The 16,969-nt window shown below is 47.7% G+C and overlaps 1 protein-coding gene across 2 annotated transcripts; it reads right to left on the bottom strand.

The window, feature by feature from the left end:
* Positions 1 to 3,041: 3,041 nt before the first annotated feature.
* LOC143838979 (chemerin-like receptor 1) lies at positions 3,042 to 15,882 on the bottom strand. 2 transcript variants are annotated; one of them, XM_077340865.1, is made up of 2 exons: positions 15,758 to 15,882; positions 3,042 to 4,938 (listed from the first exon to the last, which is right to left on the bottom strand). In XM_077340865.1, the coding sequence occupies exon 2, from the start codon at positions 4,923 to 4,925 to the stop codon at positions 3,852 to 3,854; it is 1,074 nt and encodes a 357-aa protein (XP_077196980.1). In that variant the 5' UTR covers positions 4,926 to 4,938; positions 15,758 to 15,882; the 3' UTR covers positions 3,042 to 3,851. The 2 variants fall into 2 exon arrangements, with proteins under 2 accessions (XP_077196980.1, XP_077196979.1); XM_077340864.1 differs by having other exon boundaries at positions 15,748 to 15,832.
* Positions 15,883 to 16,969: the final 1,087 nt, after the last annotated feature.

Below are 16,969 nucleotides of genomic sequence, written 5' to 3'. Positions count from 1 at the left end.
TACTAAATCATCCTTACCTCCTTCCTGGGGGGGGGGGTCCACCATGTTCTGTGTTTTTATGTCTTTTATTGGAGGTCATTGTTTTACCAGACATTGTAACCCACCACGAGCCGGCTTCAGAATTGTCAGGAAATAAATTAAATAATAATCATGATAAATGTTACATATTATTGATTAAAGGCATTTCTCTGCCATCTATCCACAGAATGATTGGCTGAGCAAGATCATAAAACTGTGAAAATCCAGTTAGACACTAACAGCATCAAAGCAAAGCAAATCAACAACAGAAATTTTAAAATCATAAACAGCATTAAAAAAAACAACAGTGTTACTCTACATAAAGCCCACAGAATGGAACAGAGTTTTACTCAGCATCTAAAGGACAAGAGATGCAGTCATGATGATGATGATGATGATGATGATGATGATGATGATGATGATGATGATGATGTCATCCGTTCAATCGTGTCCAACCCTCGACGATTCTATCGGAAAGTCTTTGCCATGTGCCCCTGTCTCTGACTCCTTCTTTTAGTTGGTTGATGGTCATCCCTGCATTGGCTTTGATTGTGTCAAGGCAGTACATCCTCTGGCGACCACGTTTCCTTTTGCCGCTGGCCATGCCGAGCATTAGCGATTTTTCTAGCGACTTTGATCACATGATGTGTCCAAAGGAAGTGAGCTTTAGCCGTAATATCTTGCCTTCTGATGACATGGTTGGTTTGCTCCTCTCTAAAACTATCTAAATAACTGTGGCCGTCCATGGTATTCGCAGCATTCGTCTCCAACACCATAATTCGTAAGCCTCTATTCTTCTCCTGTCTTCCTTCTTCAAGGTCCAGTTTTCATATCCATAGGTTGTTATGGGGAAGACAGTCATAGAGTGACACAAACAGCCATTTCTTACAGGCAAAGAAGGAGGAATTATAGAACTGTCATTTATGGCAAACAACACATATCTAGCAAGATGTCATCCTGAGGGCCTCGTTATACATTATGCAAGTCCAGGTGGTTTTTTGCCAACTCATTTATCTTTCTTGCCCTGGAAGATGGTGGAGAGAAGTAAGCAGTCCCATTAACCCTGCGTAAAGAGGCAGACGAGAACGGGGAAGCTATACTCCCCATTGTTTCCTCCCATTGATAAGGCAATTGCTCGCTAAGATGGAGCCAAAAGAGTGATACAGCCAAAAAGTAAAATATCAAGCGAGTCAGGTTTTTAACAGCAAATATAGAGAGATGATGATATATAGAGATTACATACAGATATATTTTTAAATTCCTTGGGGGAGGGGGTTGGTGGAAGGCGTTAAAACAGAAATACTGACAGACAAAGCAGGGTTAGGTTGATTAATCCATACAGCAATAAGTCACTCATGGCCTCCAATTGCCACATTAAACATAAGTAATTAGAGGTAGGGTGGCCATCAATGATGTTGTCCCCCATTCTCTTTCCTGGTCCCAATCAGGAAGGAGGCAAGGTCTCAGAAAAACAGCATAGTTTATTTGGTCAAGAAGCTCTACTGGACAGCTCTCCACCAAGAGCAGAGAGAAAACTATGCTGTTAGTTGGCTATATTTATAGAATCATAGAATCATAGAGTTGGAAAGGCCATAGAGGCCATCTATTCCAACCCCCTGCTCAACGCAGGATCAGCCCAAAGCATCCTAAAGCAGGGGTAGTCAACCTGTGGTCCTCCAGATGTCCATGGACTACAATTCCCAGGAGCCCCTGCCAGCGTTTGCTGGCAAGGGCTCATGAGAATTGCAGTCCTTGGACATCTGGAGGACCACAGGTTGACTACCCCTGTCCTAAAGCATCCAAGAGAAATGTGTATCCAACCTTTGCTTGAAGACTGCCAGTGAGGGGGAGCTCACCACCTCCTTAGGCAGCCTATTCCACTGCTGAACTACTCTGACTGTGAAGAATTTTTTTCCTGATATCTAGCCTAAATCGTTGTGCTTGTAGTTTAAACCCCTTACTGCGCGTCTTTTCCTCTCCTCTCCTTTCCTTTCCATTTATACAGAAAGTTTATCTATCTTGAGTTAAACATAGGCCACGACGTACATCAGACATCAGCTATGACATCAGCCAGCCTTCTTACTATTTCTCTACTGATCAATTTTCTGCCAACGAAGGTATTTCTGCTATCTTTCTTTTTCCCATAACATGTAGCACTGTTAATATTCTCCTGACAATACCTTCCACCATATCACCCATCTAATTGCCTTTCATTCTGACACTGGGGCCTTCTGCTTTCTGTGGCAGACTGCTTATCTGTAACAGGCCACTGGGCTATCTGAGAAAGTTTTCCGGCCAGAGGGTTGGATTTATACATATCCTCTGCCTAGAGGGACCCCAAATACCGAATATTAGTATTAACACAGCATCTATAAGTCCCCTACTTTCAGGGGCTGATTTCTAACAAACACAAGAGCACAAATGTCTCCTATTAGTATTACAAATATCTATTATTTAACCAGCATTTGTTTGATTCGATTCCTTCATTTTCAAATCCTTCAACATGCCCAGGGGGAGGGTAAGCTACTGGGCCCCGGAGTTTCTGAATGGGCCCAGTGCTGCCAGGACCTTTGGCCCGTTCACTTTCTAGTGCTCCACTAATCATGCTTTCTGCTGTATGTTCAGTAGGCCACTGCGGATAGGTCTGCAGGCAACAGTGAGCATGGCAGTGGAAGTGCTTCTAAAACCAGGACACACAAGCAGGTGGGAGGGATGGAGGGGGTGAGAGGGATGGAAGACATGCAGGACTGGTGGTTGGGAAAGGAGGGGAATAGGTTTCCCGGGGTCCAGGTGGGGGCCTAGTGATCTCCTAGAATGACAACTGGCCTGCAGACTATAAACCTCAGTTTCCCTGGAGAAAATGGCTGAACTGAAGAAGAAGAAGAAGAAGAAGAAGAAGAGTTGATTCCTATATGCTCCTTTTCTCTACCCACAGGAGTCTCAAAGCGAATAACATTTGCCTTCCCTTTCCTCTTCCCCCAACAGACACCTTGTGAGGGAGGGGAGGCTGAGAGAGCCCTGATATTACTGAAGAAGAAAAGAATTGGTTCTTATATGACGCTTTTCTCTACCCGGAGGAGTCTCAAAGTGGCTTACAGTCACCTTCCGTTTCCTCTCCCCACAACAGACACCCTGTGAGGTGGGTGAGGGAGGTGAGGCTGAGAGAGCCCGGATATTCCTGCTCACTCAGAACAGCTTTATCAGTAATGTGGAGAGCCCAAGGTCACCCAGCTGGCTGCATGTGATGGAGGAGTGGAGAATCAAACCCACCTTGCCAGATTAGAAGTCCGTGGTCCTAACCACTATACCAATCTGGCTGGGTAGCCCATACCACATTCTACCCTACTGAGGTCCTGCCCCTCCTGTAACACCTCCTTCCTCAGGCTCAACCCCCAAATACCCAGGAATTTCCTGGAAGGGGGTTCTGGGAACTTTCTGCCTGCGCTCTCCTAAAACCTCATTAGAGGGCTGTTAAAAGAATGGCAACACCCACTGTATAATAGACAAAACGCAAGCTGGTTATGCTTGATCACTCCTACTCCCATTCGTATAAACATGGGGCCAGAGGCAGTGCTCGGAGTAGACCCATAGTTACACAGGAAAAGGCAAACACAACAGTTTCATAATGCGTAATGAGGGCCTGAACCTATCAAAGAACTTAACTCACAAGATCACTTCATACCCCTTCTTGCACCTATGAAAAGAGGGATGATGAGGTGCAGGCTCTTCAGAAGGTTCTAGAACCCATTCTCCACATTTGAGAGAATTAAAAAAAAATAAACCTCTGTCCCATTGACTTCTGCCCGAGGGTCCTAGCCCGGAACTTGGGCCTTCTAGACCAAGTGATGGTCGAAACCTGAGCTAGATTTGCTCTTCGTGAAAGGCAGGGAAACCTGAGCTGAGGGCTCGCTGAAGGCACTCTCGAAAGCCGCGAGGACGGACATCCGTAACTTCTCTCTGAAATCCTGCCCCACGAAGACGTACAAGAAAGGGTTCAGGCAGCTGTTGAGATAGGCCAAGCCTGAGGCCAAGGGCGCTCCCACCACCAGAAGAGTCTGTTGCCAAGGTGTGACCGTGGCCAACGACATCTCCAGGAAGGAGAAGACATGGTAAGGGAACCAGCAAAGAAAGAAGGCCAAGACCACAGCCACCATGATCTTGAAGGGCCTCCCAGAGTGGGCGAGCCGGTTTCCTTTCAGCTTGGCCGCAATGATGCCGTAACAGACCAAAATAATGGTGAACGGCACCAGGAAGCCAGCCACAAAACGGGTCAACACCATGGCTCGGTGTCGATATTGTTCCAGGTTGACAACTTCCTCTGACTGAAAATCGGTGGACAAGGCAAAATTGTTGTAGCAGTGGGTGATGTTCTCATCGGTGGGCGACTTCCTGGTGTCACGGAAGGCGAGATGCGGGATGCTGAGCATGAGGGCTGCTACCCAGGCGCCCACGGCCACCAGAGACGCCAACCGGGCAGTACGGCGGTTCTGGGCCCAGACTGGACATGCCACTGAGATACAGCGGTCCATGCTGATGACCGTCAAGAGGAAGACGCTGGCAAACATGTTGAAGAAGGCCACTGTACTGTTCAGCTTGCAGAGAGCCTTTCCAAAAGGCCAGTGGAAGCCCAAGGCTATGTGGGCCACACTCAGTGGCAGGAAAAAAGTGAAGACAAAGTCAGCAATGGCCAAGTTGAGGAACCAGATGGTATTGATGGTCCTCTTCATGCGGAAGCCGGTGACAAAGATGACCAGGCCATTTCCCACCACCCCTAGGACAAAGGCGATGCTGTAGACCACCATGGAGAGAGTGTGCATGGAGTTACGGAGAGCAAGGTCATCTTCAGAGTCACCATAGTCCTCGTATTCTCCATAAATGTCTTCTTCCCAAGTGGTGTTGGTGGCCATTTTGGATGCAGACCTGTTGGGAAGACATGCAGGTACGTGAAGTGGGTGCTGGCAGAGTTTGCAAGAAGGGCGGAGCACCAGTCTGCTTAAAAGGATGAAACTGCTTTATTATGATACAACTCTGGGAAGGAAGGAAGGAAGGAAGGAAGGAAGGAAGGAAGGAAGGAAGGAAGGAAGGAAGGAAGGAAGGAAGGAAGGAAGGAAGGAAGGAAGGAAGGAAGGAAGGAAGGAAGGAAGGAAGGAAGGAAGAGAATCAGATCCAGTTCTCCAGATTAGAGGCCGATACTCTTAACCATGACACTACATTGGACCCTTTTTATTTTAAATGGCCTTTGATGTTCTTTGAGGAGAAAAGCGGGGTGCAAGTTGCCTCATTTCATGATGATAACTACTCCAAACCAGGCTGTCATCACCCACTGCCTTGTTGTCCAACTTGGCCACCCCCCCCCTTGCCCATATATCTAATTCTTGTTATTTTTCTGTAGTTCCGCAACATCCTTTGCTCTTTTCCTCGAATGGAATCAAACCCTGTTCTCCAGACTAGCGCATGCTGCTCGTAACCAATATACCAAGCTGGCTCTCAAAGAGAGAGACAGACAGACCAAGTAATCCTGACCATCTGTCCTTCATTCATTCTGTCTGCTCTGGAGGCAAGCGGAGAGGAAGTGTGCCCAAAGGAGCAGGCAGCCTACAAGTGAGCCCATCAGTACATGGAAGAGAACATTTGAAAAATACCAATAAGTTCCTATTCTAACTATGCTAAACACATGTCTCTGGTGCCCCCTATAGGATGCTTTGGAATTGTGCACACTACTAGATCCTGCGTAGTTCAGCAGTGGGAGAAGACAAACCATTGCCTGGAAAAGTCTACGTGCTCCAGTGTTTGGCAGGGGTAGTCAAACTGCAGCCCTCCAGATGTCCATGGACTACAATTCCCAGGAGCCCCTGCCAGCGAATGCTGGCAGGGGCTTCTGGGAATTGTAGTCCATGGACATCTGGAGGGCCGCAGTTTGACTACCCCTGGAGTAGAGAGACGGCCGGGTGTAGCAGTCAGAGTGTCGGACCAAGTTCAAATCCCCACTCTGCCAGGAAAGGTCAGTGGGTGACCTTGGGCCATTCCCACAATCTCAGCCTCACCCACCTCACAGGTAGGATCACCAACTCAGGTAGAATCACCAGATTCGGGGGGTGGAGCCTGCGGAGGGTGGGGTTTCAGAAGGGGAGGGACTTCAAGGGGTAGAATGCCCCAGAGTCCCCCTTCCAAAGGGGCCATTTCCCCCAGGACTGTTTCCGCACTAAGGATATCGTTCTGATTTGCATTTTTAAAGGATCACGTTTTTTGTCCATTTCAACACTGAAATTTGCCTCTTTGGGCAGAGACCTGAATTGCCCCCTCACTTGTCCCATACCAAAGAATCCTGCTGGTTTTAATTTTACAGTTTTAAAGTTTTATCTGCTTTCTGGTCTGTGCACGTATGAATAAACTTGACTTAACTGTTTGTTTGTTTGTTTGTTTTAAGCAGGGTCTAAGGGGGCAGCCAAATGCGGAAATGCGCAGAATTGGGTTTTTCCACACACCCACCATTTTGAACAGTTTGGAAATGCCCCTTTTCCTCCTTGCTATCTTCCCCCCTCCCTCCCTCCATTCTGAAAAATCTGTTGGAATAGGCAATGTCTGGTGCAGCAAGCAGATCATTATATCTCAGTGAGCTCACGACCTTTCTCTCCTGTTAAGTGTCTTTCTTGTCTGTCTCCAGATTGCTACTCTTAGGGGCAATTTCCTGCTTCTTCTCAGAAGCATCTCCCTCATTCTCCCTCTGTCAGCCAGCTATGTAGACAGCCTATCTCTATCTCTCCTCTGCACTATCCAGTATGGTTGTTCCTTAAATAAATACAGCATGTGCATATCAATGATTTATTTACTCTGTTAACAAAATCTACCTTTTTTTAAATAAAAAGGAGGTGATCGTGTTACAACGTTGTTTCTAAGTTAGAATCATAGAATCATAGAGTTGGAAGGGGCCATACAGGTCACCTAGTCCAACCCCCTGCTCAACGCAGGATCAGCCCAAAGCATCCTAAAGCATCCAAGAAATGTGTGTATCCAACCTTTGCTTGAAGACTGTCAGTGAGGGGGAGCTCACCACCTCCTTAGGCAGCCTATTCCACTGCTGAACTACTCTGACTGTGAAATTTTTTTTCCTGATATCTAGCCTATATCGTTGTATTTGTAGTTTAAACCCATTACTGCATGTCCTCTCCTCTGCAGTCAACGGAAAAAGCATCCTGCCCTCCTCCAAATGACAACCTTTCAAATACTTAAAGAGGGCTATCATGTCCCCTCTCAACCTCCTTTTCTCCAGGCTGAACATTCCCAAGTCCCTCAACCTATCTTCATAGGGCTTGGTCCCTTGGCCCCAGATCATCCTCATCGCTCTCCTCTGTAACAAAGCAGTCTTGCCTTCTAACACAGCAGTATTATAATGTTATAACTTTTTAAAATGTTAGAATGTTTTTCAAAAAAATTACATTCAGGACCCCTTTGGAGGAAGGGGGAGATGACTGAGAGTGCAGAACGGTGGGATTAAGGGGCACAAGACATTTTTAAACAGAGGCTGGATAGCCATCTGACGGAGAGGCTGATTCTGTGAAGGCTCAAGGGGGTGGCAGGTGACAGTAGATGAGCGATTGGGATGTGAGTGTCCTGCATAGTGCAGGGGGTTGGACTAGATGACCCATAGGGTCCCTTCCAACTCTACGATTCTATGATTCTATGATTCTAAGAAAAACAAAGGCGCAAGCAGGCACCATTTTGCAAAAAATGCATCTTCTGAAAAGGAGAAGGGAGCAAAGCATGATGGGAGGCTGCCACTGTTGGACTCCATGTGGAAAGCATGTCACGAATTTCTGCCTGGGAACAAAGGGGAGGGAAGCTTAGATGCGGAAGGGCTAGAGTCGACTTGCAGCCATCCAAATGAAGTCCAAAGTGAGGCCGAAACAAGGTCTGTCTCTTAGTGCAGAAACGGTCCACGTGAACTGATCTCTGTCACCTGGAAATCAGTTGTGATTTCTGGAGAAGATCACTTGTGAGGATAAAATGGAGGAGAGAAAAATGAATTACACGGTGTTGGATCCCCGTAAGGGTAGAAGGCAGGGTCTAAATGAAGTAGATAAATAAATGCAAAACACTATACAAATGACAATGGCATGACAATGGACAGGACCAGTCAAAGCAGCAACTCTTAGGGAGGCGACCTGTTGGTGGAAGAAGATACAAAATTATTTGGGGGTTATTTTTCCAGTTGCAAATTCCCCCTTACCCTTTGCCCTGCAAGCAATAACGCATAGTTGCAGAGGCCCTCAGGTTTTCTAGATCTCAAAAGGGTCATTGTTGTGCCCCCAGATTGCATAATAAATCATCAAATTACTCCCAAGGTTTCAAAAGCAGTTTGTCCTCTTCACAGCCCCCTGACATTCGGAAGAGCTTTCCCTCCCTGAAGCTAAAAGGGAAGCACCAGAAGGAGCTACACACTATCTGGCCTCTAGATGGGAGTAGAGCAACACTCTAGAGTTAATAAAATAAGGTTTGGGCCTCTCGACATCTTTAAGACCAAGGAAAGTTCACGCCTTGAATCAATCTTTGTTGGTCTTAAAGGTGCTACTTCAGACCAATACGGTTTTCCCTATTATTATTATTATTATTATTATTATTATTATTATTATTATTATTATTATTATTATTATTATTATTATTATTATTATTATTACTACTACTACTACTACTACTACTACTACTACTACTACTACTACTACATTTCTTACCCGCCACTCCCAAAAAGACTCGTGGTGGGTTACAAAATGTGCATAAAAACCCCAGTACACCTTCCCCTTAAAAACACAGACGAAAATTACCATAAAAAAACAAATGCATACGTTACGGCGGAATCTCAGTACAACTCAACTCAACCCATTCCCCCTAACATAATCTTCTAAATCAGGGGTAGTCAACCTGTGGTCCGCCAGATGTCCATGGACTACAATTCCCATGAACCCCTGCCAGCATTTGCTGGCAGGGGCTCATGGGAATTGTCGTCCATGGACATCTGGCGGACCACAGGTTGACTACCCTTGTTCTAAATGAGGAAAGGAGGGGGGACGATAATACCCAAGCCGTCATCTGAATATCCTAAGGGGGGGTGGGGTCCTGGAGCTCTTCCTTAGCGCACGGGCCTCAACCATAGACCTGGGTATAAGCCTCCATGCACATGCATACTTCTTCATGTAAGCTGATGCCCAGAATTCAATTTCATTGGTCTTCAAGGTGCCACCGGACTCATACTATGTTCTACTGCTTCAGACCATCAATGCCATTAATCTAAGCCAGGGATTCCCAACCAGGGGTCCGTGGGCCCCTGGGGGGGTCTGCGGGAAATTCAGAGGGGGCCCACGGCCTTTCCCCTCTGCCTAAATGGATTTGGCCACAGGCTGGGTAACTTGCTGCTCCCGTTGAAGGGCTTGGTGGGTAGGCCGTGGTTGTAAAAATCAAAGGGGTCAGGAGTCGGTAGTGGCATGGTATGGGGGGGGGGGATCCATGCTGGCTTCTCAGCTCCTGCCCTTCTTTCCGGCCTACATGAGTCAAAGCCACCGTAGTAGTAGGTGGAGGGAGAAAGTGAAAGAAGGGCAAAGAGTGTGGATGGTTATGCCACTTCTGGGGTGTGTGGCAGGGAAGTGTGGCCAGCTGATATCACTTCCAGGGGACCTCAAAGCCTGAAAATTTATTTCAGGAGCTCCTGCATAGTCAAAAGTTTGAAAAAGGCTGATCTAAGCGATACAGGGGAAAAGAAAGTCCAGTAGTATCTTTAAGACCAACAAAGATTTATTCAAGGCGTGAGCTTTCGAGTGCAAGCACTCTTCGTTAGACTAAGAACTGACCATCGTAACAGTAGGAATACATAAGCAAAAGTTAATCCTGTTACATTAGTAAACTGTGTCACAGTTTACTAATGAAACAGGATTGACCTTTTGATTTTATTGTGCTACTTCAGACCAACACAGCTACTCATTTGAATCTAAGCTATATAGAGTTGATGTAGCCCAGGCAGTTTCTCTTCTGTCCACCAGCAGCACATCTGACATGGGATTTGCACAGCATCATTTGCTCAACATCTCTCCAAGTAGCACACCAAGATGGGACAAGATGGGCTTCTGTGACGTCCCTCAAAGGCCCTTGGGAATCACCCAGGGATACAATGGGTGCTAGCATCTACACCAGCACAGTGACCTTCCTGGGTTCTGCCACACACACACACACTCCCTGCCCAATCAGACGGCTAATATTCAGGTGTAGCTGGTTCTTACAAAGTGTTTCAGCTGGCTGGGGAAAAGACATTCTGCTTATGCTCAACAGCACCCTTGTGAGGGCCAGCATGGTGTGGTGATTAAGAGCAGCAGACTCTCATCTGGAGGGCCAGGTTTGATGCCCCAGTCCTCTACATGCAGGCAGTAGGGTGACCTTGAGCCAGGCACACTTTTCATTGGGCTGTTCTCACAGAGCAGCTCTATTAGAGCTCTCTCAGCCCCACCTGGAGGTTGGCAACTGTTATCTGGCTTCAGTGGGTTTAGAACAGAGCAACTATCCATGGAGTGGCACTGCCAACCTCTTTAAAAGATGGGCAGAGTCTGGTGTAGGGGTCAAGAGCAGCAGACTCTAATGTGGCGATTGTGTCCCCACTCCTCCACATGCAGCCAGCTGCGAGACTTTGGGCTAGTCACAGTCCTCTCAGAGCTGTTATTGAAAAGCAGTTCTCTTGGGGCTCGCTCGGTCCAGCTGGTGAAAAACGGGTATAAAAATCCCAGCTCTTCATGTCTTTCTAAGGGTGTTGCATTATTTCAGGGCTGAGGGCTGATATTCAGGGCTGCCTTTAAGAAACATATTTCTAAAATCAAGGAACCCCTCTTGCACCACCTGACCTGGGCCTGTTCCATACACGTTCGATAATGCACTTTCAGCGTGTTTTTGTGACTGGATTTTCTTGTGCTGAACAGGGCCCAGTCTGCACACATAGGATAATGCACTTTCAATGTGCTTTGGCAGCTGGATTTTCCTGTGCGGAACAGGAAATTCTACTTCTAAAGTGCATTGAAAGTGCATTATCTGTTGTGTGCAGAATAGGCCCAGGAAAACCTAAAGGGTATTGAAACTGCATTATCTAATACTAGTAATCAAGCCCGCTGTATCTAAATACAGCGGGCGCTAGACCAGGGAGCCCCCGGCAGCCGCGCAGAGCGCAGAGCGCAGAGCGCAGAGCGCAGAGCGCAGAGCGAGGCTGCCGGGGGTTCCCTTTGTGGGCGGCCTGAAGCGGCGAGAGGTGCTTTGCGCCTCTTGCCGCATCAGTCTGCCGGGGGCTCCCTTGCTGGCGGCCTAATGCGTCGGAGGCGCTTTGCGCCTCCTGACGCATCAGGCCGCCCTCAAGGAAGCAACTGCGAGCCGCGCTCCAGCTCGCAGTTGCTTCCTTCAGCAGGCTGGGAATTGGCCGGGCCAATAGTCTGTCCAGAGGAAGGGGCCAATCAGGCCCCTTCCTCATCACGGACAAAGGCCTCCCCCCAAGGGCTTAACAAATTATTTAGTCCGCGGCGCCCACAGCGCCGCGGGCGTGTTAAGGATGTGCGGAATGGACCCTGGTATGCTCCAAAGACATTCCGTCTTTCCCTTTACTACTGGACCACTCTTCTTTGCTACCAAGAGAAGCCTTGAGCCCATCCCCTGCATGTGGCAGGATAAACAATGCTGCTTTTAGAAATGCTCCTGGGCCGAGTTTTGCTTGCCCCGACAATGGACCTGCCCCTGGCCTCTCGCTACGGACTTCCATTGTGGGGGTGAATTCCTGCCAGATTTTCCTGTGGCAACTCCAAACTGCTGACATGTAGACACCCAAGGAGTACAGGATAGTGATGGGCACCTTGTCGCGTGTCAGGCTGAGATCCAGGAGACCCAGGTTCAAATCCCAATCCTGCCAGGGATGCTAACTGGGTGGACAGTCCACACCTTCAGCTCCAAATGGAGGAGACGAAATCAATGCAAAGGGATCTGAGTTGGGGGGGGAGCGAGGCAGGGTAGAAATGAAGCCAACCCTGAAATCCGGCAATGAAGTGATTGCCTCTTTCCTTGGTTCGTCTTGCTCAGTTTGCGAAATTTCCACTGGCTCTGAGCAAGGCGGCAACGCTGTTGTGCGAGACGCTGGTGTCGGCTGAGCATTTGGGCGTCACGCAGGCCCGATGGGGGAAGCCATCTGTTCGGAGAAACAGCTCACAGCCAGTGAGACATCACCAAATCTGCACCGGCTTAGGAGGAAACCTTGAGAAAGCAGCTTGCCGCCAAAGGCCAAAATAGAAATCTACAATCCAAAATTGCCCAGAGCCTTCTTTTTAAGGCTAAATGAGTTGGCAGTGGGATAAAATCAGACCGGGTCCCCCCCCCCCCAAGCAAATCTCTCTACTCTACCAGTTGCTCTCTATATGATGAACCATAAGTCAACTTCTGGTGACCTCCCAGGGGGGTTTCCTAGGCAAGAGGCATTCAGAGTTGACTGGCTGCTACAGGCTCTGTAGAGCAACCCTTGTTGGTGTATGCCAGATCTGCAGTGTGCGTGATTGAGCAGAATATAAAGAGTGACCTGTAGGGGGCATCAGAGGAGATGTATTTTTAGCATGGTTGGACTAGGAACCTTTAAAATCATCTCCTCCTGTGACTTCCTGCTTGTTTGAGCCCACTTCCTCCCTGCTTGCCTCCAGAACAGCAGTTGAACAATTGAAGAATGACTGCAGACAACAGCAAGTTAGGTCTCTCTCTCTTTCTTTCTGTACAGAGTTGTTTCTCTTCATCAATAACATGATTTTATTCTTTCAACAGCCTGGTACTTCACCCTTTCCACTTATTCAAACGCTGTCTACAGCCCTTCCTTGGTGGTCTCCCAGCCAAATAAAACCCAAGCTGACCCTGCTTAGTTTCTGAGACCAGTCAAGATTAGGCTAGCCTCAACCACCCAAGTTAGGTCTGTCTTCTGTGTACCAATAAGTTACCAACAGGTTTCCTTTGAAAAGGCAAACATTCACTCTAGAGAGTTACTGTGGTTGTGGAAACAGCATGGGGGAGAAGAAGGGGTTAACACACAGGGGCTTTCCGCACCGGGATCTTTGTAGCAAATTGGTTGCTGAATGAAAAATCGCCATTTAAAATAGTGGAATTCGTCGTTATGCATACCTGCCTTTGTAGTGGAATCCAGTTGCGTTTTGTAGCGTTTCCCACAGGCTTCCGGTCTCGGCAAAAATCGCTAGAAAGGAAGCGCTCTTGCCAAGCTCGTCCCGCCCCTGGCCGTCAAGCAGCCAATGGGCAGCTGTTAGCATGCTCCCAAACAGCCCCTTTCCCTTTAAGAAAGTTTAAAAAAAAAAAAAAACACCCATTGCAACGAATCTGTGTTGATTCGTTGCAACGGAGAGACCCATCCAGCTGCCCGGTGTGTTTGAGCTGTCGTTTGATCGTTGCCACACTCCCTCCGAGTGAAAAAAAAAAATCCCCCCCCCTCACGGGCCCGATTTTCGTGTAAAAAATAAAGGGAAAATACATCAGCAAACGGGCTTCTCTGTTTTTTGTGTCCAAAGTGTTGTTTGTGCTTAGTGACTCTGGGGAGGGACTGAAGCCGGGGAAGCCTCTAAACAGAAAGAGGCTCGCTGGTGCGTTTATCCCCGCTCGCTCGGAGAAAATAAAAATGGCGATCGCTTCGCCGGAAGATCAGAGGAGAGAGCCAGGGGGAGGGACTTTGTAGAAACCGCAACAATGTTAACGCACAGGTCTTTTTCACTACTGTTGCAGATTGGTTGCAGGAGTGTATCGCTTTCCGGAGGGTGAATCCACTTTTGGGGATTTCCCTGAAAGCGCTACAAGGAAGCGCTTTTTGCGGATAGGTTTCAGGTGTGTGGCAGATTGTCAACGACGTTGTGCATAACGGCAAATCAATAGCGTTTTCAATTGGCAACCATTGTGCGATTTTGAAGGCGTGCAAAAAGCCCCCCAATGTGGAAGTCCCTAATCGCAGATATCCAGGTTCACTGGAATGCTATCCCTTGCAATAACCACGGGCAAGCAAATTCTCTTCTAAAGGATTTATTTCCATCTCAATATTGCTTTGATTTCAGCCTGATGCGATAGGAACAATTACAGCTTATAGATCTTCTTAAGCTATGGCTAAAGGAGTAAAGGGAAGGTTGCCAATCTCCAGGGGGAGCCTGAAGACCTCCCAAAATTGCAGCTTATCTCCAGACTGCAGAGATCAGTTCCCTGAGAGGAAAGAGCTGCTTGGAGGCTCGTCCCCCCCCCCCCGTCCCACAACCTCACCCTCCCCAGGCTGTGCCCCCAAACCTCCAGGAATTTTCCACCCCAAAGTTAGCAATCCTAGATTCAACATGCATTCCTTGCAAGACTTTTGCAGGCTTAGAACAACAGACCATGGCGTGGAATGAACCTCTCCTTAAGCTTCCAAAAATGAGTATCCACACTGTGAGTGGAACACTCTTCAAGAGAAGTCGTATTCCAGACTGCTTTGGGTACTCCTAACCACACCGTGGGGTTCTACTGGCTGCGATTCTGGATTCTAATCCAAGTTCTGAGGGGAGGGATCTAGTAGAGGGGAGCTGAGAGGCTGGGATCTAAGTTCTTCCCTGGCAGGTCCCCCAAGAAAACATGGAAAGCAGGTACAACATTATGACAGGCATGCAGGCAGGCGGGCAGGCAGGGGAGGGAGGGAGGGAGGGAGGGAGGGGAAGGAAGGAAGGAGGGAGGGAGGGAGGGAGGGAGGAAGAGAAAGAGAGAAAGAGAGAGGAAGGGAGGGAGGGAGGGAGGAAGGAAGGAAGGAAGAGAAAGAGAGAAAGAAGGGGGAGGGAGGGAGGGAGGGAGGGAGGGAGGGAGGGAAGGAAGGAAGGAAGGAAGAAAGAAAGAAAGAAAGAAAGAAAGAAAGAAAGAAAGAAAGAAAGAAAGAAAGAAAGAAAGAAAGAAAGAAAGAAAGAAAGAAAGAAAGAAAGAAAGATCCAGCCAATAGGAACACGAGAAAGAAAGAAATCACAAAGAAGTAGACAAAATCATCTTGTACTTCAATGCTTCTCTCTCTCTCTTGACTGTCTACAAGGGGTTTGTATGAAATCCCTCTGTTATTCCTCTGTTATTCATAATGAATGAAGACAAGAACGAGAAAACCATTCAATGCTGCCTGAGAATGGAGTTTAGTCCCTTATTTTCCTTGCCCAACAACCAACATTTTCAGAGTGGGTCTCTTTTTCAAGCATCTTCTTATGGACTTCATTTATACCACCTTTCCCACCCTCACAAGGACTTCCCTCTTGTATCCTCTGCTCTGCTTTATTCTCACAACAACCCTGTGAGGTTGTGAAGAGGATACCATGCAACTGTCCCGAGGTCATCCGCAGCACAGAAAGGAATTCGGACCTGGACTTCCTTGGCTTCGAACTTCCCCGCTCTAACCATTAACCTACACCTCTGCAGCGCTACAAAACATCTGCCTTTCCCAGCCGTGCAGACTGGCCCCATCCCGAAACATTGAGCGGTTTGCTTATTTTGACCTAGATTTGCTACAGTTTTGTGTTTCTGCCATGTGTGTAATTTGTCTGCCGGGGAGAAAAAGAAACATTTTTTAAAGTAAAACCTTTAAAAAAATTGTTATGGATGGAGACCACAATAGATCAGCCCAGCTTGAACACATCACAGGCTCCGCTCCCCCCACCCCACCCCAGAGATGCCACCCATGAGCCTCACCTTTTCCCACCTTTCGCTCAACCACTGTCCTGCCCGCCTAGGGTCTGAGGGTCTCCTCTCGTCCTGCGGAGTCTGCCCCGGCTGGAAGCTCTTTGAAAACGGGATGGGCTCCTGCAGGACACGGGGGCCGCCGGCTGGGTGTGTGCATTCTTGGGGAAATGGACGGATGTGCGGCCAGTGGGAACACTCCCATGCCCACAGCCGGTTGTGCAATTTCTCTTTTCTCTTTTTTGGGCTGCCCAAGGAAAACTGGCACAGAGGCCAGGTCAGTTAACTCTTCCAGCCCTGCCTCTGGCTCCTTCCAAAGGAGACGGCTGCCTTGCTGTTTTCTTCATGCCTCTCCACTCTGCAAATCTCCTACTCCAGAAGATCGGCTCACCGCAAGCTCCATCTCCTGATCCACTTAAAGGAGTCCAGAGGGAGAAGGGAGTGGGAAGTCGAGGAAGGTCCCTGGCCTGGCCCAGAGGTTGCATTTCTGTTGAACAACCACCACCCCCCACCGGAGATCCAGGAGTGAAGCGACACGAAAGCCAGTGTTTAAAATATTGATTTCAACACCTTAAAGTTCCTGTGATGTCAGACTTTTAAATCTTTTATATTGTTATTGTTGTTTTCTCTCTTTTTGAACTGCTTCAGTTTTTAATTTACAAGTGTATTTGAATTTTGGTCTGAACGACGATAGATAGATAGATAGATAGATAGATAGATAGATAGATAGATAGATAGATAGATAGATAGATAGATAGATAGATAGATAGATAGATAGATAGATAGATAGATAGACAGACAGACAGACAGACAGACAGACAGACAGACAGACAGACAGACAGACAGACAGACAGAGACAGAGACAGAGAGACAGAGACAGAGACAGAGAGAGATCCAAGCTCTGAGGGGAGGAATCTAGAAGAGGGGAGCTGAGAGGCTGGAATTCCCTGGCAGATCCTCCAAGGAAACACGGAAAGCACGTACAACATTATGGCAGGCATGCAAACTGACTGATTGATTGATTGATTGATTGACTGACTGACTGACTGACTGACTGATTGATTGATTGATTGATTGATTGATTGATTGATTGAAAGAGAGTGTTGTTCAAAGAACTCTATTTCTGACTTGAGCAATCCTACGCAATGTCTGGGACCTGTAGAATCGTCTTCTTTGGGGGGGGGGCTCCGTGGTAAGAATTCCAGGTCCCCTCTGGCCACCATTAGGGAATGGG

Source organism: Paroedura picta, chromosome 5 (assembly GCF_049243985.1).
Source record: "Paroedura picta isolate Pp20150507F chromosome 5, Ppicta_v3.0, whole genome shotgun sequence".
Classification (NCBI taxonomy): Eukaryota; Metazoa; Chordata; class Lepidosauria; order Squamata; family Gekkonidae; genus Paroedura; species Paroedura picta.
This window is presented reverse-complemented; position numbering and strand designations above follow the sequence as displayed.